Genomic DNA, 25,195 nt, shown 5'->3' with positions numbered 1-25,195 from the left:
CTTATCTTTCCTTGACCCCTCTCTTACTCAGTCCCCTCCCTCTCCTTGTTCATCATCTCCTATCTCTTTCTTTCCAGAACTTGAGCCGATCACCTGGCCCTGCCCTTCCCTCCACTTCCCCGCGACACCCGGCCCTGGCCTCAGCCGGCCTGTTTGTTCTGTACTTAATCCCTCTTTATTTCTCCGTCTCTCCCTCCCTCTCTCTTTCGTAGGTTCTCTTCAGCCAACAATCTCACCCATTGCCTCCAAAACCGGATTCTATGTTTATAAGTCCATGAAGGATCACACCTTTCACTAAGACTCCCTGTGTTTGTGTAAAAGGCAGCTGACCCAGGGCTGCTCCTTCCCAGGGGGTGCTGCCCCCTCCCCCTGGGACCTGGTGCCATCTATCCCTGAGCCCCAGCTTTCTCATCTGGTGAAGAGGGTGATGAGCCCCACTGTGAAGGTTTGTTTTGAGGCCAGAGAGACTCTCCGTAACTGGTAGCTGTGATCACCAGGGCCAGGAGATGGTGGGGTTTGGCGGTGTTTTGTTTCCTGTTTATCTCCAGCGGGAGGGGAGGGCGCAGGACGGCACCTGAGGACACAGGTGTGGAAGCTGATTGCCCCAGTGGGACCCCAGACCCAGCTCCTTCACGGCACTGTAATTCTTTCTGCCCTGGAACCCATCTCAGGCTGTTACCCGTGAGGCCTCGGGAACCCAGCCGGCTGGCTGTGTGGCTCTGGGCCACTCACTTTCCCTGCCCGGCCCCTTGTCTCCTTCTCCATTTTCTGAGAAGAAAACAGAGGGGCGTCTGGGTGGCTCAGTTGGTTAAGCATCCGACTCGATTTCAGCTCAGGTCATGATCTCATGGTTTGTGAGATTGAGTCCCGCATCGGGCTCTGTGCTGACAGCACAGAGCCTACTTGGGATTCTCTCTCTCTCTCTCTCTCTCTCTCTTTCTCTCTCAAAACAAATGAAAAAACACTAAACAATAATAATAAATAAATCAATGACATGAGAAGAAAACAGATTCACTGTCGCCTCGGAACCCAAGGCCAGATCCCAGGATGAGGCTACTGACAGGTGACTCCATGGTTCTCTGCTCTCTGTCTCCCTCCAGCACGGCTGCCTCGCCACCCCCGCTGCCGCTGCAGCCCACGCACAGCTCCGGGACCGCAGGGCCACCCTTGCAGCTCTCAGAGCGGCTTCAGCAGCAGGAAGGGCAGGGGCCCACCGGCAGCTCAGCGCCCCACCGCCTACAGCCTGCCCTGGGCCTCCTCCTTGCCATCCTGGCCAGCATCACAGCCTCCCTCCTTCTGCACACCCTTGGGCCCTCCTGACCTTGGTCACCAGTGCAGAGAAGCCAGAGAAACCACAGGAGGGTCTGCGGCCACACCCACTGCCCGTGCCACCACCTCCAGGGTGCCCGACACCTCGTGGGCAGTCCAGACGGGATCCGTTAGAACATTAGAGCTTTATCGTACCCGAGTTACATCTTCTTTTTTGTAGAAGGATCTTAATTTCCCATAGTGCTATGGGGCTCTTTTGTAAAATATGTGTCCATATTAAAAAAGAAAAATGTATTTATTCTACCGATAAAACTATTTTTATGTGGCCTATGTTAACCCTTTAATTAGCCCCAACACCAACCCAGGAAGGGAACCCAGGCTGCCAGGACACCTGCAACCTCATGCAGACCGTGGCTTTTAACCGGCTTGCTCCTAGATCGGCAGAAGCCTCCGGTGCCTCGGTTTGGCTTCTCCCGCCACGGGGTCCTCAGAGAGAGGGGCAGGCAGACAGGCTTAGCTTTTGTGAAGCTGGATTGGGGAGCCAGAGATGTGAACGCCGACGATCCTTCCCTCCCGTGGATGCATCCTAGGGTGGGAAGATACTTTAGGAAAAGAATGCTGCTATTTTGAAAACCCTGAGTGTCTGTGAACTGGCCCTCCAGAGTTCTTGGTAAGTGTTTTGACCAAAGCACAGGAGGAGGGGAGGGATGTTGGCGCTGAGGGAGGTCATCCCCCAGCCCTATGTGTCAGATGGTTACATTGAGATCCAAAGAGAGGAAGGTGGTTGCCCAAGGTCATGCAGCAAGTGGGAGGTCCAGGATGTGAATCCAGACCTTTCTGTTCTGGCATCATTCATCTTCTGTAAGCTTGCCTTACAGAAGAACCTGTTGAAGTCATAGCCAAACAGAGTGAGCTGGGCCAAAGGACAGGAGTGGGCATAGTAGGGACAGGGGCTCTAGGAGTCACATGGTAATAATAACCCTAATGAAGGCCACCATTTATCCAAAGACTGCATCGTGGCAGGCACTTTGCACACTCACTTTATCACTGATCCTCATGCCAGTTCTGTGAAATGTGATTGTCCCCATTTCACAGATGAGGAAACTGAGCCCCTCAAATAGATCAACAGACTTGCTCAAGGTCACCTAGCTGGGACGTGGCCCCAGACCAGCATGATTCAGAAATGATGCTTGTCCCTGGGCCATATTTTGCCATGTTCTCTCTGCACAGAGAAGCTTCAGGGAAGGCAGATCTCACCCAAATGGGCCAGCACAAGCTTCTTGCTCCAGCCAAAGAGACCACTTGGCCACAGTCACTCATGTTGGCCCCTCTGAACAAAGGACTCTAGCAACAGCCTGTGCCACGTGTCTCATGCCCCAACTTGTCTTATCTCGGAGACAATGAGAGGCTTTCCTATCAAATGAGAGGCTGTGGGGTGGGGAGTCGGGGAGGCAGAGCAGCCAAATGGGGCAGGCAGGAAACTGAGACTCAGAGAGACTGACCTCCCTCCTCTGCCTCCAAGGCGGTAGCTGAGAAAGCAGAGGTCTGAGGTTAGCTGCCTTCCAGCCCTAACTCCTCACAGACTTTGGGAAACTGAGAGCAGAAAGGGCCCCTCATTTGACAGATAATACCAGTAAGAGTAATATGGAGTCCCAGGTCTGCTGACTCCGAGCCCCGTGCTACACAGCATCACCGCACCGTGGGTTTTCCCGGCAGGCCTGGCATTGGCTGATTAGACCCAATGCCGTTATGCCCAGTCCAGCAGCTGTCTCCCTCCTGAGATGGAATTCTGGGCAGCTTATTGGATGGTCAGAAGTGCCATGAGCATCTAGGCCAGCAGCTAAATTCTTTTCATCTCAGCCCTGGATGGACGTGTTTGAGCTTGAGATCTGGCAGGAGCCCCGAGATCTGCTTCAGAGGGTCCAGCGGGCCCCATGGGCACCACGCTATAAACTGAACTTGACCCCAACCAGGGCTGGAGTCCGTTTATCTTTGGCAGAAATGTGACTTCCTGTTTCTGAGTGGGAAAGGGTTTAGCTGACTTATAAAGCAGGCACAGAAGGCCTGTTGGACATCAGACAGATCGTGCAGAGCACTCTTTGGATGAGATAAGTGTAAAGGAATTAGAAACACATAGGCCAGATTTCCCTCTGTTCAGGGCAGAGTGTGGCATGAGATGCACCCTGATAGAGCTTGAGGTTAATTAAAGATGAAGCATTTGGGTAAACAGTCCAGGTACCTGACTACATGCCCAGATCTGTGCCAGGCGTGGGGCCAAAGAGGTAAATTAACACAGTGTGTGACTATCGAGCACACACAGTGCCAGGCTCTGTGCTGGGGCCTAATCTGTGCACCTTGCCTGTCCCGGACGAAGTCCTCATCGTCGCGATGGAACAAGCAGACCAGTCCTACGTTCCTAGAAGCAACTTTAGAGGTTCTCCTATCTAGGCCCCTGACCACAGACAGACTCAGCCCTCACCTTCCCCAGATCCCTCCTCTGGACAGACTGGGAGATTCCAAACTTTCCCTCAAGCAAGCACTCAAGTGTTTAGAGAAAGATGGATGGCGGCAGAAGGGTAGGCGGGCTGATTAGGTAGGCATGTGCCAACGGGACAGGCCAGAGCCCATGTCGACCCGACATCTACAGCCTAAGTTCACCGATCCCTGAGGCCCACCCACCGGCCAGGGTTTGAAATGAACTGAGCTTGCTGACTTATGTCCCAGAAGACCTGAGGCGTCTGTGGAAATCCGCTTAGCTGGGGCACTGGAATTCTCTCATCCCGAGCCAGGGAACCACCACTCCGTCAGTAGCCACTTACACACTTTGCACGATCTGTCCACCACTGCTGACATTTTTTTCCGGCACGTTCTACGTGTCTAGCCTCGTAAAGTCCCCTGTTGCTCTGAGAGCATCTGTGTGCCTCTCTTACGGCTTTTGTGTTTGGCCTTCAGGTGGCAGAGAAGATGGAAGGACTGAGACCCAGTGGGTTAAGTGACCTGTCTGGGATTAGGCAGCATGTTAGTGGTGGCCCTAGGTCCCCTGTGTCTCAGGAAAACTGACCAAATGACCCAGGGGCGTTCGGGGAGCTGTCAGCATGGCCATGCACTTCTGGTTTTCCTCCAGGCTGCTCTGGTGCACCAGCAGCCAGGTGAAGGCAGGGAGAATGGAGACGTTAGGCTGCCGGGAGCTGCAAAGGGCCACCAAGGGCCCCTCCAGCACTGAGATTCAAAGATCCGGAGTCTATGAAGCGTGGAAACTTGCACTGACTGGAAAGTTTACCTTTGCACCAAATAACCACGAGCCGATTTTTCTCATATGAAATGCTCTGTCATCTCCTGCCTAGCCTCAGCTAGACTTGGGCAAGCCTCAGGGCTCAGGACCCTTGTTCTGCCTGCCCAGTCTCCAGCCCGGTGCCGTTGTCACAATGGATCCCAAAGAACAGTCCTCCACCACAAGGAAAGTTTGTGAAAACCACCTGGAAGGCCAGAAGTTCCACCTGGGCATTGCAGCTTTGATGGTATCCTGTGTGGTGAGAACAGAACTGGGGCCGGTGATAGCGAGTGTGGGATAAGAACGGAAGCCCTCGGCCTGGCCTTCCAGACCCTCCGTGATCAGACCCTGCTGACTCTGCCAGCCATCCTATTTGTCATTTCTAGAATAGACAGATGTTTCCTGGACCTGGAAACTCCCTTATCTTTCCCCAGATCCTCATTTTTTGACGATTAACTCAGATAGCGCTTCCTCCAGGAAGCCCCCTGTGATTCTTCTGTGCTTTTTTCGCATCTATCACAACACCCACTGATCAGTGTTGAAACTGTGTAATAGTGTACCTGCTCTCCTATCAGACTGTGAGCTCCTTGGTGGCAGGGGTCACGTAAATTCATCTACGTATCCTCGCCTGACATGAAGGGGGCACTCAGGAGATGTGTAGAGAGAGAAGGAGGATGAAAGGAATGAAGAGAGGAAAGGAGAGAGACGGACCTTAGCTCTGCTAGAGGAATAATCTCTACAAAGCCAAAGCTGTCCCCTGCAGGTGGTGAGTTTCCTGTCAGAAGAGGTGTGAGCAGGGCAGTAGGCCCGCTGGCTGGAGATGTGGCACGAGAGCTGAAGTCTTGGCAAGAGACTGGTGTAGATGACATTGAGGGTCCCTCCTGGCTCTGTAATGCTCAGGTTCTTTGAACATTGTTATTTTTCCAAAAATTAATCTAAGCAGCCAAAAATATCACCCGGGCTGGCCGTCTAAACCAGTAGGGTTCAGGAATCAGTCCAGCCTCACACCCCCGTTCTTCAGCAGCCCAGCCAGGCCTGACGTGAATTGGCAGGCTTGCCTGCTACCCTAAGGCGGGGGGGGGGGGGGCTGGGGGTGGTGGGGGAGGGCTGGACTGGAACCCAGGGCCCCTGGCCCCAGCCCGGAGCTGCTTCCCTCCCTGCTCTCAAGCATGTGGGGAGGGAAGAGAATGAGCCGTGAGGACTGACTGACCCCCTATCTGGCCCTTTCTGGGGAGCATCAACCCGCCCTCGGATCTCCCCATCCTTTATCCAAACGTTGGCTCTTCCTCTCCAGAGGTGCTCTGGATACTCCTTCACGTTGCTGGGTGACCTTGGGCAAGTCTCTGCTCCTTTCTGAGCCTCCATTTCCTCATCTGTTAAATGGAGACCTAGTTTCCTGCCTGTGCTGTTCTAGCACGCAGGAGTGCTGTGTGCAATCTCAGGGCCCCATGAAGGTGAGGTGCCACCGCCCTTTTGGCTCAGCGATCGGCTTTCCTCCCAGGCCCCACGGGCCGCTTTGGGATTGGGACTATGTCACAGGCAGGAAAGGTGGTGGAGTAGCGTACCTTAAGGGTTGCTCCGTCCCCAGACCCGCTGCGGGCAAAGTGGGCTTTGGATGGGACCCGAGTCTCAGACATTTCCGGCGAGGCTGTGGGACGTCTTGGGCCCCAGTGGCTGGGGCAGCAGGGCCTGACTCCTGGCCAAGGGAGGTTCCAGCTCAGAGGAGGGGCAGACAGAGCTCCTGCCCCATTCCCGGGCCTCAAAGAGATTGCAGAAGGTCCCCTGCTGACTCATTATGTGACACAAGCTTCAGCTCTTAGTGTATTTGAAAGATACTGGTGATGTTGTTCTTGTAACCACCTCTTCCCCTCACCTCTGTGATTTGTCATGAAGAGTCCTTTAAGAATACAGAAGACAAAGAAAGATGCTATTAATGTTATTTTGCCAAAAATATTTTTGTAGCGTAATATATTAATAAAAGACATATGAACTCCGCGGGATGGTGTCTCTGTGTGCTGGTGGCTCCCTTCTCCTGCCGGGGAACATCTGGGGAAGTCACCTCTGGAGGTCCAAGACCGGAGGCAGTGGTTTGGAGGAGCTGGAACGGGCCCATTTTCCATACAGAAACTTGGGCAGATTCTGGGAGGGTGGCGTGGGCAGGGGTCCAGTGACTGGAGAGGCCTCAGGCCAAGTGGGATCCAGATAGCCCTGTCCAGCCAGAATGAGCTGCCCACGGGGCCAGGGAAGGAGTTGCCCACGTGAGCCACAAAGCTGGGATCTGGGGTTCACCCTCAGGGCCCCCTTTCCCTCACTCCCTCACTCACCAAGACCAACCAATTCTTCCTTATTCACCCTCCCCCACTGCTCCACCCCAGCCCAGGCGTCTCAGCCCTCTCCTGAACCACTGCCACCTACAGCTGTGCTCCGCAGTCCCCTCCCCCTCCCACCAGGCCCTCTGTGACCTGGCCCCTTCCCGGCATGAAGCATCTCTACCGGGAAGTTCTCAGTTTTCCGATTCCTTTCCTGGTACTCAACACTCCCATTACTGCCTCCCTCCATGTTTCCTAAATTCATCCTAGCCTTCACCGCCCCTCGCCTTCACACATGCTGTTCCCCAGCACTGCCCATCCCTCCGCACCTCCCCCGCTCCTTGCTCGTTGCTCTGTGGAGCTCCTACACATCCTGCGTGGCCCGGACCTGGTGGTGTCCGCTCCAGGAAGCCTAGGCTCCTGAGCGGAGGTAGCCACTCCGCCCCCTCCCCCACCCTGTTCCCACAGCACCTGCTCCCTGTGCACCTGGCTTGTGCTCAAATGACACGATGTGCCTGCCCTGCCCCTCCCCTTCCTGGGCCAGGACCGTGGCTGTTCATCTCTGAGTTCTCAGCCCCGAGCACAGGACTTGACAGCTAGTGGGTACCCGTGGAAGAACGGTGGAGTCAAGGAGGAAGGAGAGGAAGAAGAACGGGAGGGAAAACCGATTAAAAGCCTCCTTCTCTATCACAACCGACGTCATAGTTCAAGCGTCAGCGGGCTGGGCTCTCCAGATGGTGCTCCTGCACAAGTTCCCAGAGGGAAGACTTCACCCCTGGGCCTTGGGAGAGGGGGCAGGTCCTGAGACACTGGGAGCGGGAGAAGCCTCCCCGTGTTCTGAAACCACAGGGCCTTCACCAGAGGTGGTTCGCTGGCCGTGGTCGACGCGCTCTCGCTGGCTCCTACCAAGAGTTACACGGACCGGCCGTGTGGGACCCACCTCCAGAAAAAGGTAATACAGACGATACGGCCGGAGCTAACGCGTAGCGCGCATTTGTGATGCACAGTGTTCTAGACATTCACGAGCCCGAAACCGTTTCTTTCTCACGACTACTCCCCGCTGTCTCTGTTTTACAGATGAAGGAGTTGGGACGCAGAGAGCTTAACCTGACCACAATCACATAGCTTGTAAATGCTGGAGCCAGACTGGAGCGCCAAGGAGTCAAGCCCCAAGACTATTGTGTTCGCTTTCACTCGGCTGTGCTGAGCTGCCACGTGTGGGCTCGGCCCGTGAGGAGGGCGAGGGGGTGTCCGCGTCCCCATCGCACAGGCCAGGTGGGCTAGGTCGGGACCCATCCGTGGCCCCGTGCAACGAGCCTCTTTCTCGTCGTGGAGGCCGGCGAGACCTCCGTCCCGCCCACCCGACTCTGGATGGAGGTGCACGAAGGGCCCTCGCCTGCTCCCTGCCCCGCGCCGCCACACTGGTCTGCGGGGTTGATACCAGTGGTCTGAGAAGTCCTGCTGTGGCCTGTGACCCCCATGTCCTCTGGCCCTCACACACCAGCTGCTTTCATGAAATGAAGCTCCTGCCTCTACCTGCCTAGAAGCCCAGTGGGAGAGTGAGCCCTTGCCCTTCCTTGGGAGACATAGTCCTCACGTGAAGTGCTCCCTGCAGGACAAGCTGTGGCCAGGAACGGGGTCTCAGAAACGATGGAATGGGTGACTAAGGGGACAAGCAGGTGGCAAGAGGGAACACTCAAGTGTTTGTACGCAGTACACTCGAGGGTCTGCGCTTCCTAACCTGGGAGCCCCAACGCCCCCTCCTGCCCTGACAGACCGAGTCCCTTGCTCTGAGCTGGCTCCCACTGAGGTGCTCTACTGGAGAGAGCCAGGCTGCCCGGTCTCATATTCGAGCGTTGGATGCAGGGGAACCCTGTCTCAGCCCCAAATCTCTGCAGAGCCGCTCCAGACAGGAGGCTTCTCTGTACAGATACAAAACTCAGAGCTGAGCCCGTGGGGGAAGCCGCGGGAAGTTTCCAGCTCCCAGGAGCTGTCCCTAGCGGCCCATACATCCTGTCCCCCACACCCCACCCCACAACCAGGTCACAGTGCTGAGGAGGTAGTAAGTTCTCTGGCACGGGAGGTGTGTGACGGGGTAACTCTCAATGGAGAAGAGATTCCCACCGCAGCGTAGAGGCTGACCAAGGCCGTCTCTATCTCCCTCTCCTCTACCTGTCCCTGTTGCTGTCTTGTACATACCTCTGTGCCCTCACTCCTTATCCATCTTTCTATTCCTCGATGCCCTCCTTCCCACCCCTGAACGTCTGCAGCCCTGCCGCCAAACCTTTCAGCTGCACCGTCAGACAGTACCCTGCCCGCCCCCCACACCCCTGCAATGAGGACCACAGCTTCGGCTCTGCCGTGGTCTGCTTGTGTGGCCTTGGGCGAGCTCTGCCCCTCTCCGGACCTCAGTCTCCTCTTTTGCATGGAAGGAGGAGCAACTTGTGTTCACTAAATCCCTCTGAGAAAGAGCAACACCTCTGGAAGACTGCCTCACGGGGGTTTGAGGTAGAAAGGGAAACTAACCTCCCTCTTTCACAGGAGGGGGAGGGAAGATACTCCTTATGCTCAAGGGAGGAGTTTCATCATTTTGTTCCTGAAAAGAAGGGCAAGAGAAAGCAGGAATGGAGAGAAGGAAGGAGGAGGGGCGAGGAGTGAGGAAGATGGAGAGGCACCGAGGGCGGTGGGAACGAGGCCTTCCCACTGGGGAGAAAACCTGCAGATGGCGGTTGTTTTCCTGGCTGCCGTGGGAACCCCAGCTCCATCTGCCCTGCCAATCTCCAGAACGTTCCCCGCCGCTTGTAAAGATCTGGGATGGGGAGAACCACGGAAGGGGGCTGATTTCATGGCCAGGTCGGCGTGGTGTGAGGCAGATGTGGCAAGGTCAACGACAGGGAGCTGGAGGCCAAGAAGGGCACAGGAGTGAGAGCCCCCGGGAATTCAGGGACTCCAGGAGGGCTTGGACCTCAGCCACAGCGCTGGGTGTCCAGGATGATCCTAACCAGGCATGCTGGAGCAGGAATGCCTGAGCCACATCCGGGCTACAGGTAGACAGAAAAACTAAGCGTAGATGGGCCATGGGCTTCCGTGGGCTAAGGGCTATGGGAGCTCCAGGGTCCCCTGAGCCAGGCAGGAAAGCCTCCCCGACATCACTACTTCCAGGCCTGCCACAGCAGAGAGCGCACCCTGACCTGGCTGACCGGGGCCGGGCCGGGCTCCGTGGGGCCAGGCGAGCTGGGCCGGCCGCTGTTACGGCACCATAAAAAGAGATTATTTTCAGAAAATATTCATAAAACCTTTTTCATGTTGGTTCTGGGCTACAAACGGTTCTTGTGTTTTCTTTTTTCATATTTTCCATTTCTTCCTCCCTGATCAGTCACAAGAAAAGAATGATAACATCTCTGACCTGGACACACCAGCCCCCAGGCAAGCGCCCGAAGGACACTTCTTAACTCTCATCCTCCTGTCTTCCCCAAGACTCTGGAAGGATGGAAGGGGCTGAAGGGGGTGGCAATAAGGGGCGGGGGGGGGGGGGGGGGGGGGAACTGGGGAAGAAAAGGAACAATACACAGAAAGACAGGGTGAGGATCCAGAGAAGGAGCCAGGGACTGAGGAGACAGAGACCGACGGTGCCGGAGAGGTGGAATGGGGAGAAGGAATGAGCAGTCAGAGACAAGGTCAAGGCGGAGGGTCAGGCCCACCAGAATGGGAACACATCAGGTTCTCCAAAGAGCCTGGGACCTGGGACAGAGGCTGGGACGGGGCGGGAGTTGGGGGGCAGGATGTAGGGACCCCTAGGGGAAGGCCCTGGGAGCAAGCCCTCTACTCCTCCCAGGGAAACTTGACAACACGAACTGCTTCCAGGGCCTGCCTGGCTCCCCAGACTCAGTAGAACAGCCCCTCGCTCTTCATCCCCTGTCCCTCTCCCCACCAGGACTGTCCAGGCTCAGCCTGGGGTATGGCTGGTCATCAGGGAGCCGGGGGGCCTGGCCCTGGGCATCGCCTTCCCCTCTCAGTGTCTTTTTCCCCATCTCTTTAATGAGGATACTAAAATTGCTTCTGGCACAGGTTACAGTGAGGTTTTAATGAGATGGTGCAGGTAAAAATGCTTTGGAAACCAAGGCCCAGCACACAGGTTAACTGTGATTGCCACTCAGGCGGGCAGCAGAGATCAGCCCGCAAGAAGCCGGGGGCCTGCAGATGCTGCGGCGTGCCCGGGAGCAGGGTGCAAGGTGGCAGCTGGGGACGATATGGCCAGAGAGATGAGCCAGGGCAGGCCCGGACCACTTGCTGCGCACATCTAGGAATTGGTACAGTATCAGGGAGCCAACGGGGGCCAGCGGTCAGCTGTGTGACCCTAAGCACATCCCTGGAGCTCTCTGGTGTGCGGTCGCCCAAGGATTCGGTGAGCTAACTCACGCAGGGTGCTGAGAGCCATGCCTGCCACAAAAAAGTCAGGGCATGCCAGCATTATCGTCTTTGATGGATCTGTGGCCTTGCTAACCACCCTGGCTTCCCTGTGAGGTGGTAGGGGTGGGTGGGTCCTGGCCTAGGGCGAGATAGGAAGAGGGGCAGAGAAGGAGGGGGGCCGGCTCTCAGGAGCTGATTCTCACACCGCAGTCTATGCCTGAGACTGGTCCCGCGCCTGAGTTCTCAGGAGAGGTGGGGGTGGAGGAGACGAACAGTGCATCCCTGGGGACCTAACTGAAGGGACCCACTGGCTTCGGACCTAGAGCATGCAGGGAAGGTTGTGGCAGGAGGCTGGGCTCGGGTGGTGGCTGGGGTCCGGTGTGAGAGGTTGTCACCTGCCAGCTGTGGCACTGGACTTTGCCCTGGGGACAGCAGGCCGCCCAGGAAGCTTTAGCACCAAGTGGCATGAAATTGTGTAAAAGCCTGATGCCCTGGGCCTAATCTCATCCTCCCACTGAGTCCCAGTTTTCCCATCAGCAGCATGCGAGAGGATAGCCCTGATCCCACAGAGTTACCATGAGGGCCTAGGATATGTCAGTATAGAAAGGGACATTATAAAATATTTGTAATAAAATGGGACATTGAACCTGGAAGGGCTAAGAAACCCTGCTCTACGTATTTCTTTCACCCATGAAAAATGAGAAGTCCTGAGAGATTGTGCCAGATCCTAGGATCTTCAGCTAACGTCCTTTTACCTTATTTTCTACTCCAGCCTTTTCTGCCTGATTTTCCAAAAGAGAGTAGCACCCTTCAAGGAGTAGGGAGGTAGAGTGATACATTGCAAAGAGCAACGGGCCTGAGCCCAAGACTCCCTTTGGCTGCTTACTGGTCACCTTTCATCGGGCATGTCCCTTAACCTTCATTCTTATTTGCCTCGTCCCGGAAATGGGGATGAAGATAACTTACTTTGTAGCTTGTAATGGTGACTGAGACGACGGGTCAGAAGTGCTTCATTTCTGCAAAGGCAACATCAATGCGCATTATTATGAGGGTTGAAAGAGGAAAGGGGTGTGTGCCCTGAACTTCCACCATCCCCCAATCTTCACTCAGGGACCCCAAGGGGTGTAAGTGGAAGATTATGGCTAATTCAAGCCCCAAAGTGGGTTTCAGTCCTGCTCTGCCATGGACCTGATTGTAACATTAGGCCAATGACACCCCCTTCTTGAAGTTCAGTTTCTCCATGTGAAAAAAGCAGAACTTAGAGCAGATGATCTTTAAAGAGTCTCCTAGCTTTTCTAGGCTGGAACGTCAAGATCTTCCTCCACCCTCCAACCTCTCAACTCAGCTCCTCGGCTTTGAAACACCTGCTCTAAAGCGTTGGTTTGGGCCACATGCTAAAGCTCACCGACTTGCTGCCACCATTAACGGTTTGCAGCCCAGCAGCCTGACTGTCTTGTAGAAGGGCCATTGACTTCTCCAGGGCGCAGGAGCTCCAGCTCCACATCGATCAAACCCAAAATGTGCAGTAGGGATTTCCAAGCTGTACTACAGACCCCAGACCTCCCTCAGCCCCGCATCCCTAAGACCACCTCCTAGCTAACAGCCTTCACCCGACCCCGGATGCCTCCTCTGGCACCTCAGACACATTCGAGCAGAGCCCATCTTTAAACAGAGGTCCAAAGGCACACCCAGGTATGTGGTGGCTTGTGGCGTGGAGAAAAGGCTCACGGGTGTTTAAAATGGGGGCAGAGAGAGCAGCCATGGGAGGGTTAGAAGGAACCACCGGGGAGGATTTTCCCAGAGAGATGGATACGGACTCCTGCTGGCTGTGTGCCTGTCGGGAAAGATGAGGACATGTGGTAGAGGAGGCGTCTGGGCCGGGCAAAGGCCATTAGCTAGAAAGTGGTCTTAGGGCATGTGGGGCTGAGGGAAGTCAGGGGCCTGAAGCCCTGACTCTTTGGAAGTCCTACTGTGGATTTGGGGTTGATCAACGACTGTCACTAAAAGTCTTTTGTTCAAGAAGATGGAAAAAAGTTTTGTCTCTCTGGGCTACTGAGGCTCCTGAGGAATGCAGGGGGTGTAGCGGGGCCAGGAAATTCAGGAGGCACGGAGGTCTGAGCCAACTCTCCTAGCGGGCCCGGGCCCGTCAGCCAGAGCAGGAAAGAGAAACAAACATGGGCCGCCGGATCCGGAGCAGGCACGAAGCCCCCACTGAAGGAACCCTGAATGTCCAGGCTCGGCCTCCATCTGCGGGGGGCTGCCTGCTGCCGGGCACACAGGCTGCCAGCTCAGACCCGTGTGAGAAGTTCCTCCAGGGAACTGATCGTCCCCCACCCCTTCAAGCACTCCTGCTCCCGGGCTTCCCAGGAACGCAGGCCTACAAGAAGAGGTGCTTTGCCTGCTGTGGTTTATGCGCCATGAAGCCACTCCCTCCTTCTCAGAGACAGCTGCCCAGCCCGCTCTGGCTCCAATATAGCACTTCCCTTTCAGCTTTTGAATTTCAAAGCAAACCTGACTGCAAACAGATGGATGGGGTCATAAAAATCCCCCAAGCAGGGAGCAAAGAGGCTCGTGGTTGTAAAAGAGAGGCTCCTTTGGAAGAACATGTCCCTGCACCCATGCTGGGTTCCTGCCTCTCCAGGCGCCCGCATCCTGCTTGCTGCAAACACACCAGACACGTCCTCTTCGCCTTCACCTATCCCAATTCCACCCGGCTTTCAAGGCTCAGCACCAGCCCAGCGTTTCCCAGGCAACCTTCTACTACCTGCTCTCCCAGACCCTTAACCTTTGCATACACCAGCCAGCAGACTGCTCTTGCCTTTGAGCTCCTAAGGTACTGACTCCCTGTACTCCTTCACCTACTCCATACATCTTGGCATTGCTGGAAATTTTTGTTTACATATCTTATCTCTCAAAATAGATCCAAGGCCGAAGATCAGAAAACACCTTACCCTTCATGACTAATCCAGTGTTGGGCGCGAGATTGATGCTTTTCGTGAAAACGCAACTTTACATAGCTTAAAAAGTAGTAGAAAGAAAATGGAGGGAGTCAGTATTACCAAAGCGGCTGCTGTGGGGACTTATTATGATGCAACACAGGAAGTGTCATTCTACTGAGCAGTGGGGGACCCATTTCCAAGGTGCACTCCAAGCAGGAAGTGACTTCACTCAAAGAGATGCCCTATTATGTCCAGAGTGAAGAGAGTCATTGGCAGAGGGAACAAAGACAGGTCAAAGGGCAAGGAGGTCACGGAGTAACATGAGTGGTAGGACTCATGCAGGCTTTGGAATCACACAAGCCTGGGTTAAATCCCAGTTCTGCTATTTACAAACTGACCCTGTGCAAATGACTCAAACTCTGTGAGCTTCGGTTTTGTTACCTGTAAATGGGAGCGATAATAATACCTATTCTGTAGGATCCGTTGTCAGGAGTAAATAAGATAATGGCGCTCAAGATTGGCTAAGTGTCATCAAAGAGAGCCCTGCAGGCCAGGCAGATGGTGGCAGGGAGCCATCTCTGGACTAGCAAGACGAACTGACACCCAATCTAGTTGGAGGAAGTGAGACGACTCCTCAGAAATTCAGATATTGTTCCCGTTTACTGAGAGCTTGCTATGTGACACCTGACTTGTAAAGAATAGTTCGATCTTCACACCGCCCTTGAGAATGATCATAATGCCACCCAGAGGGCACTGATGTCCTCTTTTTCTTCATCTCACCTTCCTGCCTGGCCTAGCAGAGGCCACTGGCAGCCTCCAGCGAGGGGAAGACATCACAGGGCTTACTCTGAGCTGAACGGAGCTGTGCGGGAGACAAACATTTCGAATTTGGTGAGAAATTTAGATTGATTTTGATCAGGGGAGAGTTTGTAATACAGGAAAAGGAGACTCTTCCAACACCAGATACTGACAGGAAAGCTGTTGGATCCACACAGGACATGATCCAGGGATGGTAAGGGACCGTATAACCAGCTGAAGGGAATGGTTGGGGGAAAGAAATTAAAGTTGTTCTCTCTTTGTACCCCACCGAGTCCAACCAGATCAATCAGAAGTTTATATTTGGCAACCAGGCCAGTGGGGTTGGCCACATAAGCAGCCATCAGTCAGGAAAGGTGAACAAGAAACCAAACCAGACCAGCATGGGGATTCTGCTCCCAGCTGCCTCGGTCACCGTTCTCACATAATCACTGATGTGGTGCTTCAGAACAATTAAACCCAATTATGATTGTGTTAAGTACATAGTAGGTTGTGTATAATTTCATTCCAGGGTAAGGCTCAAACTCTCTCAAAATGGAAGTCCAAGATATATTAAAAAAGAAAAAAAAAGCCTGAAGATTTTGTTGTGTGGCTACATCTGAACAGGAGAGTTTGTCAGAGTCCGGATTCTGAGGACAGAGAGAACCAGGGCATCATCTAGTGGGCACCACCACGTGGCAAAACATCTGCTCAAAGGACTCTCCACACGAGATCCTTGAAAATGGCTCCTCTTGGGCTTAAAATGAGATCTTGATTCACCACTGTGGCACTGAACCTCCTGTCTCACATGGAAAAGGCCAGTATCAACCACGGACAACCACTCTCTTGGGGCCCTTATTTTCTGGGCGTGCCCATGCAGGGTGCTGCTGTGACTCACGCACTCTGCCTGCCCATGGCTCTGAGGTGTCAGTGCTACGGGCCCTGATATATAGACATGGACACTGAGGTTTGGAAAGATCAGGGACCTTTCTTGGGACCTCACAACTGAAAAGTGGCTACAAGAATGAGAATTAAGGCCCATAAGACTCTAAATCTGTGCTTTTTCAACTATCCTAAGTCGGGGTCCGGTCCAGCCTCAGTCCCTGCTGTTTGGGGTCTCAAACTCTGTCGTGTCCCCATCTTACTGGCTTTTGGCCCCTGGCCTGACTCCATCTTTCAAAGAACTGTCCCTAGATGGCCAAGCAGAAGCCTCCTTCTCCTGTGACCCCCTTCACACTACACCACTTGCCCCCTTATAGCTCACGTCAGTCTCACTGATGCAATCCCATTTATAGGTAGCCTGCTGTTTTTTAAATGGCTCCCTCTGTTCGAACCCTCTTCTCTGTCCACGCTCACTCCCTTGGTGACCTTGGCCAATCCCATGGCTCTAAATAGTCTGGGATGAGTCCCAAAGCTACACATCAGCCCAGCCTCCGCCTGACATCCAGCTGATTGAGGGGCCTCTGCACTTGGATGTCAGGAAGCATCTTCAAAATGGAACTTGTGATTTCTGCCCCCAGTCCATTCCTCCCTCTGTGTCCCACCTCAGTATATGGTGCCAGTGTTCACCGGGTCCCTCAGAGCAGACACTGTGGAGTTGATCGTGATTGCTCTTTCCCACACTCCATCATTTCCATGCCGTTGCTTCCACCATTAGAATACATGCAGAAGCGGGGCCACTCTCACCCTCACTACTACCCTGGGCTGAGCTGCCTCATCTCTCCAGCCTCCCAACTGGCTTCCCTGCTGCTCCCAACCCCAGTCTACCTTCCACAAGGTCACATGGTCCTTTTAAATGTAAATTAGATCATGGCAGTCCCCATCCCTGCATCCCGGCATCCCGAGTGCTTTCCCATCAGACTCAGAATGAAATCACCATTGCTTACCCCAGCCAACTAGGCACTCCCTGATCCGGGTCCGGTCTGAGGTCACACCCTGCCCTCTTCTTGCTTACCCCAAGCCAACCTTACTGCTTCTTACCATTCCTTGAACATCCGTCGCACCTTTAAGTGTTAGGACCTGATGCTTGCTGTTCTTTCTGCCCATAATGTTCTTCCCCCAGATCTTTGTTGACATCTTCTCGCCCCCTTCACCTCTCTGCTTCCCTGCCACCCTCTCCCCTGACCATCCGTATAAAGCACTGCCCAGGGCTTTCTCCACCCGTGACCCTGTATGCATTTTCTTCACACCACTACTCCCCACCCGTCCATAGTGCAAATTTCTTTCTGTGCCTGATGTGCCCGCCGACCACTCCTCTAGAAGAACTAGAGCGCCGTGGCTCACACCTTCTCTGCCCCATCTCCACTGGCTGACTCACAGCTCATGCTCAAAAAATATTTGCGGTGTGAACGTTGAAAAGTTCTGCTTGTGGTGACATTAGGGTTACATATGTTAACAAGATGTGTATAATTACAGGCAGATTGGAGGCCTGATCCCAGACCTCAACTCAGGGACTGACCCACTGGCCAGATCTCAGATGTGTGCTCATGTCTATTCCTGGCGGACCCTGAGGAGCCGCAGATGAATAAGACATGCCCCCGGGGATATGACTAGAGTCTGAAGCAAACAACTTTCTTTCCAACTCTGTGTGAGTGGACCACCAGTTAACAGCAGGGTTTCTCAACCAGGGACTGCTGCCCCACCCTTGCACTATTAAGGACACTGTTCTGGGTCACAGTGGCAGGAACCACCACAGAAGCAGTACCAGTGGCCATGAGCGCTGACACGGATTGAGTTCATCTTTAGGCGCAGCCTGGCACTGAGTGTTAGGGATGCCGTGGGTGGTAAATCAAACACAGGCCCTGCCTGCAAGGGATTCAGTCCAGTGGGGCATAAATAAATATGTTAAGGGTGGTGATTTCCAGATGGGAAAACTGAGGCTCAGAGAGGGAGACTTCATGCAAGTTAATGACAGAGTCAGAGAACTGTACCTTGGTGAGGGGGATGGGAGAGGGCTGGAGTTGGGCGAGAAGGACCTCCATTTATTGTGCCAGGCTCTGGGCTTTGTGCTCCATTTGGAATACCTCATTCTAGTCTCTCCACAACCCTAAATAGGATGTGTTAGTATCCTCTGTTACAGGTAGGAAAATTAAGTCCCAGAGGAGGTGCAGAGGAAGCCCATGGGCTCCTCGAAGGAATGATGGAACTCACCCCCTCAGACGGCCAAGGGGTGGGGGCACCTGGGTGGCTCAGTCAGTTAAGAATCTGACTCTTGATTTCAGCTCGGGTCATGATCTCACGGTCATAGGATCAAACCCTGAGTCAGGCTCCGGGCTGAGTGTGGAGCCTGCTTAACATTCTTTCCCTCTCTCGCCCTACCTTTCCGCTCCTTCCCCCTCTCAATCTCTCTCTCTCTCTCTCAAAAAGAAGGAGAAGAAGAAGAAGAAGAAGAAAAGAAGAAGGAGAAGGAGAAGAAGAAGAAGATGGCAGCCAAGGGAAGATTCAAAGTAAGAAGAGAAGGAAGAGACAGAGCCACAGGGGAGGTGGGGCAGGGAAGGGATGCCAGGCAGGAAAAGTAGATTTGCCCTGTGTCAGTCATTTGGTCTGAGTCTGACTGAGAGAAGGGGAAGCTTACCACCTTGGCTTCCTCATCCAAATTATCAGATTGGCAGGACAGGCCCACATCTATGTCCTGCACAGTCTGGGGAGAAAAAGTTGAAGGAGGCCTGCAAACTCTGGGAAGGCTACTGGCGGAAAGAACACCTCAGGGCTTCCAGAGCACCCAAGAGGGCCCCCACCTAGACCACGGGAGCAGAGTAGAATTAGGGAAGGCTTCCTGGAGAAGGCGCTACAGGAGCTAAATCATGAAGAATAGCATTTCTGAAAGGCAAAGTCACACAGTTGAGCAGACAGCATGGCACAAATTCAGTCAGCCTCATCAGGACACAGAACACCCACTCCTACCACCCATCCATGCCATCCCACCCCACCAGGCCCCCCACCCCTGTGCCTCTGTCAGCCCCTGGTCCCTGGAGTCTTCTTATTCTGCTGTCCCTTCCCTTATTATTCTTTCCCACTCCTGTGCCCTTCACTCACAGGGGAAGATCTTCACTGAGGCCCTTGGTTGGGCCTCAACTTTCCTCAACTTTCTGCCCGGCCCTGACCTCAGTATGCCAGCCAAACTGACTGCTTCCATGTAATCACCCCTGGTGTCAGCTAATGGGGGTGCCCTCTTCCTCCTCTCATACCTAGGACCCTACCTTCTCCCTCACCTCCTCCAGGGCCTTGACACATCAGTTGACCCTCACTCCTTCGTCTCCTTTGACTCCTTCCTCCAGAATAAAATAAGGCTTAAGTGCTTTCCACCCTGTAACACTACTCCTCCAAGCCATCAAGGGATTAATAAATAAAACAACTTGACCCTAAGATTGAAAACTTGAACAAACATCTTCTGAGTTCTTCAAAGAGCATCTGTGCCTTCATAGTCATTCTGACTTCATTATAAACTTACTCTCAGGGTTGAATATCAAAGTCAGTACCTGTATATTTAGAAAACTTGTTATTTGGTCTACCCTGTAGAAGGTGCCATCACCACTGGGAGGCAAGCCCATGGAGGTAAGTGTTCTCAGTGGATGAGCCATGCAGTGTCCTGGATACAGGCTGTCCCTCCGCTGTCTGCCTCTGCTCACATAGCCATGTATTTGTCCAGTACATTCAACCTGCACCAAAACCTCATGTTTGACCAAAAAGTGCTCCAATGCGTTTTAACATGTTTTCATGACATCATCGTTATACACCAAGCAACACAAAACAAAAAATAAAAACGGCCAAATCATTAGCATCCCTGTTTTCACACAACTCAAGGGTAAAGAGTCAAGTTAACCTCATTCATTAATCAGCCGTTTGTCTCTGAGCTCATTAAATGTGCTATTGGATGGTGTCATTCAATAAAGGCACCTTCCCAGTTTGGATGCCTCTTACTATATCATGAGTTAGATCCTGCCATTGGTACACCATATAGATTTAGCAAGCATTTTTTAATCTGCTGACTTCATCTTTTAAGTATAGCCCAAGGCTTCCTATAACAAAAGCGTTTAGAAAATGTGTATTTGCTTCTTTGATTTAGATATGAATTTTGGAAATTAGAATTGAAAAATTATCTGAAGTTTTACCACCCCACCCCAGTCCCACTCCTGCTAAATTGTGAGCTCCAGGGAACTGCAATAGTGTCTGATTCACCTTTTGAATTCAAGTCTGCACGTAGCACAGGATCTGGTCCTGTATATCAGTCAGTGACTGCCACAAATATACTGTATATCAAACTGTCCAAAACTTAGACATTTATTCCCCTGCTCATGAGACTGTGGCTCAGCTTTAGCTTGGCGGTTCTAGTCTGGGTTCAGCGGGGTAGATTTGCTGAGGATGAAGGTCATCTAGGTGAGCCCCAGGCTACAAGGTCAGGTTCAGGCCTGCTCCATGTGTGTTCAGGCTGGGGCAATCTGAAGGTGCAGTGGCACTCTGGAGCTGTTCCTCTCATGGCAGTCATGAAGAATCAAGCTCCTGAAAGTGGTCATATTCTGCAGTCATATTCAACCAGCATGCCATTGACCAAATCAAGTCACATAAACAGATCCAATGTCAATGTGAAGAAGAGTTTATGCCCCTCACTGCAAAAGAACATGGCATAAAGAATTAACACCAATGCCCCTTAAACTCTTCCCAAAAAACAGAACAGGAAGGAACACTTCCAAACTCATTCTATAGAGCAGCATTACTCTGATATCACAGCCAAAGACACTGCGAGAAAAGAAAATTACAGACCAATATCTCTGATGAGTATTGATGCAAAAATCCTCAATAAAATACCAGTAGATGGAATTCAGCAGAACATTAAAAGAATTAAACAATATAAACCAAATGGGATTTATTTCTGGAATGCAAAGATTGAAAAAAAGCCAGGGCACCTGAGTGGCTCAGTCAGTTAATCAGACACAGTCAGACTTTGGCTCAGGTCATGGTCTCACAGTTCATGGGGTCAAGCCCCACATCGGGCTTGGTGCTGACAGCTCAGAGCTGGAGCCTGCTTTGGATTCTGTCTCCCTCTCTCTCTGCCCCTCCCCACCTTGAGCTCCATCTCTCTGTCTCTCTCAAAAATGAATAAATGTTAAAAAAAATTTCCTAAAAAAAGCTTACATGATTATTTCAACTGATGGTAGAAAAAAATCATTTAACAGAATTTAACACCCTTTTGTAACAAAAACACTCAACATATAGAAAACCCTAAAGAATCCACTGAAAAAACTGTTAGAACTAATAAATAAGCCAATTACTTATTTAAAAAGTGATAAATAAAAATAAAGTTGTAGGATGTAAAATCAACATAAAAAGTCAGTGTATTCCTATACACTAATAATGAACTATGAGAAAGAGAGATTAAGAAAACAATCTCATTTATAATTACATCGAAAAGAATAAAATACCTAGGAATAATTTTAACCATGGAGATAAAAGATGTGTGGACTAAAACCTGTAAGACTTTGATGAAAGAAATTGAAGAAGACACAAATAAATTGAAAGGGATTCCATGCTCATGGATTGGAAGAATTGGTACTGTTAAAATATCCATACCACCCAAAGCAATCTACAGGTTCAATGCAATCCCTATCAAAATCCCAATGTTATTTTTCACAGAAATAGAACAATTCTAAAGTTTATATGGAGCCATGGAAGACCCCAAGTAGCCAACACAATCTTGAGGAAGAACACAGCTGAAGGCATCACACTTCCCCATTTCAAACTATATTACAAAGCTATAGTAATTGAAACAGCATGGTATTGACATAAAAGGGGACACAGTGGAACAGAATAGAAGCCCAGAAAAAAAACCACACATATCTGGTCAATTAATTTATGACAAAGGAGCCACGTATGTACAAGGAAAGGATAGTCTATTCAATAAATGGTGCTGGGAAAACTGGACAGCCACATGCAAAAGAATGAAACTGGACTGCTATCTTATACCAGACACAAAAATCAACTCAAAATGGATGAAAGACTCTAGCATAAGACTTGAAACCATAAAACTCCTGGAATAAAACACAGGAGGTAAGCTCCTTGACGTAAGTCTTGGCAATATGTTTTTGATTTGGCAGCCATAAGCCAAGGCAACAAAGCCAAAACCAAACAAGCAGGACTACGTGAAACTAAAAAGCTTCTGTATCACAAAGGAAATTATTTTTTTTTTATTTTTTTTCAACGTTTATTTATTTTTGGGACAGAGAGAGACAGAGCATGAACGGGGGAGGGGCAGAGAGAGAGGGAGACACAGAATCGGAAACAGGCTCCAGGCTCTGAGCCATCAGTCCAGAGCCTGACGCGGGGCTCGAACTCACGGACCGTGAGATGGTGACCTGGCTGAAGTCGGACGCTTAACCGACTGCGCCACCCAGGCGCCCCACAAAGGAAATTATTAACAAAATGAGAAAGCAATCTATGAGAAAACTATTTGCAAGATATATATCTGATGAAGGGTTCGTATCTAAAATATATAAAAAACTCATGCAACTCAACACAATGTCAGCAAAAACAACAGCAATAGCAATCCCATTTAAAAAAATGGGCAGGGGGCGCCTGGGTGGCTGAATCAGTTAAGCATCGGACCTCGTCTCAGGTCATGATCTCACCATTCGTGGGTTCGAGCCCCGCGTCAGGCTCTGTGCTGACAGCTCAGAGCCTGGAGCCTGCTTCAGATTCTGTGTCTCCCTCTCTCTCTGTCCCTCCCCTCCCCTACTTATGCTCTGTCCCTCTCTCTCAAAAATAAATAAAGATTAAAAAATAATTTTAAAAGAATGGGCAGAGAATCCGAATAGATAGTTTTCCAAAGGGGCACATGCAAAAGTGTTCCACATCACTAATCATCAGGAAAATGTGAAACACAATGAGATATCACCTCATGCCTGATAATAGCTAGCATCAAGAAGACAAGAAATAACGCAGTGTTGGCGAGGATGTGGAGAAAAAGGAACCTTCGTGCACTATTGGTGGGAATGTAAAGTGGTGCAGCCACTGTGGAAGACAGCATGGAGGTTCCTCAAAAAATTAAAAATAGAACTACCATGTGATCCAGCAATTTTATTTCTGGGTATTTCTCCAAAGGAAATGAAATCACTATCTTTAAAACATACCTGCACTCCCCTGCTTCTTGCAGCATTATTCACAATAGCCAAGACATGGAAACAACCTGTCTATCAGTGGGTGAACAGATAAAGAAAATGTATATGTGTATCTATCTCAGCCATCAAAAAGAAGGAAACTCTGCCATTTGCAACAACACGGATGGCCCTTGAGGGCATTATGCTAAGTGAGATAACTCAGACAGATAAAGACAAACACTGGATGATATCACTTTGTGTGTGAAATCTCTTTAAAAAAAAAAAAAAAACTAAACTCATAGGTATAGAGACAGATCAGTGTCGCCAGAGTAGGGAGTAGGGGGCAGGCAAAATGGAAAAGGAAAAACAAAAAACAAAGAAACAAACACTTGACAAACTAGGAGTAGGAGGAGAGTACCTCATCATAACAAAGGCCATGTATGGAACGCTCACAGCCAACATCACACTCCCTGGTGAAAGACTGACAGCTTTTCCTCCAAGATCAGGAACAAGACAGGGATGTCCAGTTTTGCCACTTCTATTCAACACAGTACTGGAAGTCCTAGCTGGAGCAATTAAGCTAAACAATAAAAGAAAAAAAAAATAAAAGGCATCCAAACTGGAAAGGAAAAAGTAAAATTATCTCTGACTGTGGACACATGACCTTCTATGTTGAAGATCCTAAAGATTACACTTCCCCTCCCCACATGCCCTTGCCCATGTACGTTCCACGTGAAAAAGGGAAAGGAGCAGAACATGTCAGTCCTCGGGCAGGCAGGGCTCAACAAGAAAGAGAAGGTGGTGGGGTCACACCTGGTCCCTGCAGTCTCACTAGCAGATAAGTCATTTCCTTCCTTAGGAAGGAGGAAGCAGAAAAAGAGGAAGCTTCACTTCCCGACTCTTCTGAAAGGGTGGGAGTGCCTGTTCCCAAGGTAGAAACAACAGGAAGGGAAAATGGTTGTCCCTACAGATGTGTCCAACATCAAGCTTCTTCTTCCCCAAACATGGCCATCTTCTGAGATTCACTATCTCAGTGTTGGCAGCAATATCCCTCCAAGTGCTAACACCAGCAGTCGGGCAGTAGGAATGACCATGTCCTGTCAACTTCACCCTTCAGGGTTTGGGACCTGCTCGTTTCTGCCAGCACTGCTTAGCTGAAGCAATTCGGCTAGCTGATGCGTAGCCTCCCAATCAGTCTCCCTGTATCCATTCAAGCCTCTCAGCCCCTGTCCACACTTGAACCAGACCGATCTCCAGGAACAACCGGGAACGTGTCACCTACCTTGCATTCACCCTTCAGCCCCTTTTCATGCTCTTAAGATAAAGACCACAATCCCCATTGTGCATGAGGTGCTGTATGGACCGGACCCGTCCCCTCTCCATCCTCCTCTCCTGCCCTCTCTCCCTCTCTCTGGTTTGGCCTTGATTTCTCTTCTCAGTTGCTCAGATATATCATCTCGTTGACCACAAGCCCTGTGCATGTGTTGTTTTCTCTGCCCAGAAATTCCCTCTCTCCTTTCTCCCCTGGTTCACTCTGGGCTACCTTCAAATATCACCTCAAGCACCTCCCGCTGGGCAGTCACTGTTGATGATCCTCCCCTCCTCCAAAACCAGGTCACTTATCTCATCACAGGCCTTCCCAGGTCCTCACTCCCTTCATCGGGGCCCCCGTCTAGTGTGGGCTGATCAATGTTGGTAACTCTCACTTTTCAAATGAAACATGACCTTGGGAATGAAGATGCTCAGCCCACATTTTATCCTCATCATCTACCACAGTAACAGGCACAGGGTGAGCTTTGGTAAGGGCTTGTTGGATGAACGAATGAGGGTCCTTGCCTTACTTCATCTCTTCTGGACCAAGCACATGCTGGGACATCTCTTTCTTCTTTCTCTCCTTCTGTCATTGTTCTCTCTCCTCCTCATTCCCCCGGGTCCTCCCATCCCTCCCTACTCTCCTTCCCCCCAGTGCATAGTTCCCTCCACTTTGCTTTTCTCTCTTTCTTTCTGCCTCCCAGAGTCCTGACAACGTTGCCAAAATTTCTCAGCCCAAAACTTTTGTAGCCACAGCACCACCTAGAGTCCATCTCTGAGATGGGCCAACCCTAGAGGAGT

General features: G+C 51.5%; 1 protein-coding gene and 1 long non-coding RNA gene across 3 annotated transcripts in view; one reads left to right on the top strand and one right to left on the bottom strand.

Annotated features, from left to right (window-relative positions):
• Positions 1–6,536, top strand: part of TRABD2B (TraB domain containing 2B) — a 222,459-nt gene extending 215,923 nt beyond the window's left edge. The window contains exons 7-8 of one of the 2 annotated variants that reach the window (XR_005788543.1): positions 1,101–1,939; positions 4,222–6,536. Coding sequence is in view for 1 of the 2 variants with exons in the window: in XM_040470163.1 (XP_040326097.1) it covers positions 1,101–1,320 (220 nt within the window). In the remaining variant the exon portion in view is untranslated. Of the gene's footprint in view, positions 1–1,100 lie in introns of both variants that reach the window. The other variant, XM_040470163.1, reaches the window with a different exon arrangement.
• LOC121027083 (uncharacterized) lies at positions 6,333–14,331 on the bottom strand. The gene is made up of 3 exons (XR_005788549.1): positions 14,211–14,331; positions 12,226–12,275; positions 6,333–6,437 (listed from the first exon to the last, which is right to left on the bottom strand). It is a non-coding gene; the product is annotated as an uncharacterized LOC121027083 (long non-coding RNA).
• Between the last annotated feature and the right edge of the window lie 10,864 nt (positions 14,332–25,195).

Source organism: Herpailurus yagouaroundi, unplaced genomic scaffold, assembly GCF_014898765.1.
Source record: "Herpailurus yagouaroundi ecotype Mexico unplaced genomic scaffold, PumYag 77, whole genome shotgun sequence".
NCBI classification, from domain to species: domain Eukaryota; kingdom Metazoa; phylum Chordata; class Mammalia; order Carnivora; family Felidae; genus Herpailurus; species Herpailurus yagouaroundi.
This window is presented reverse-complemented; position numbering and strand designations above follow the sequence as displayed.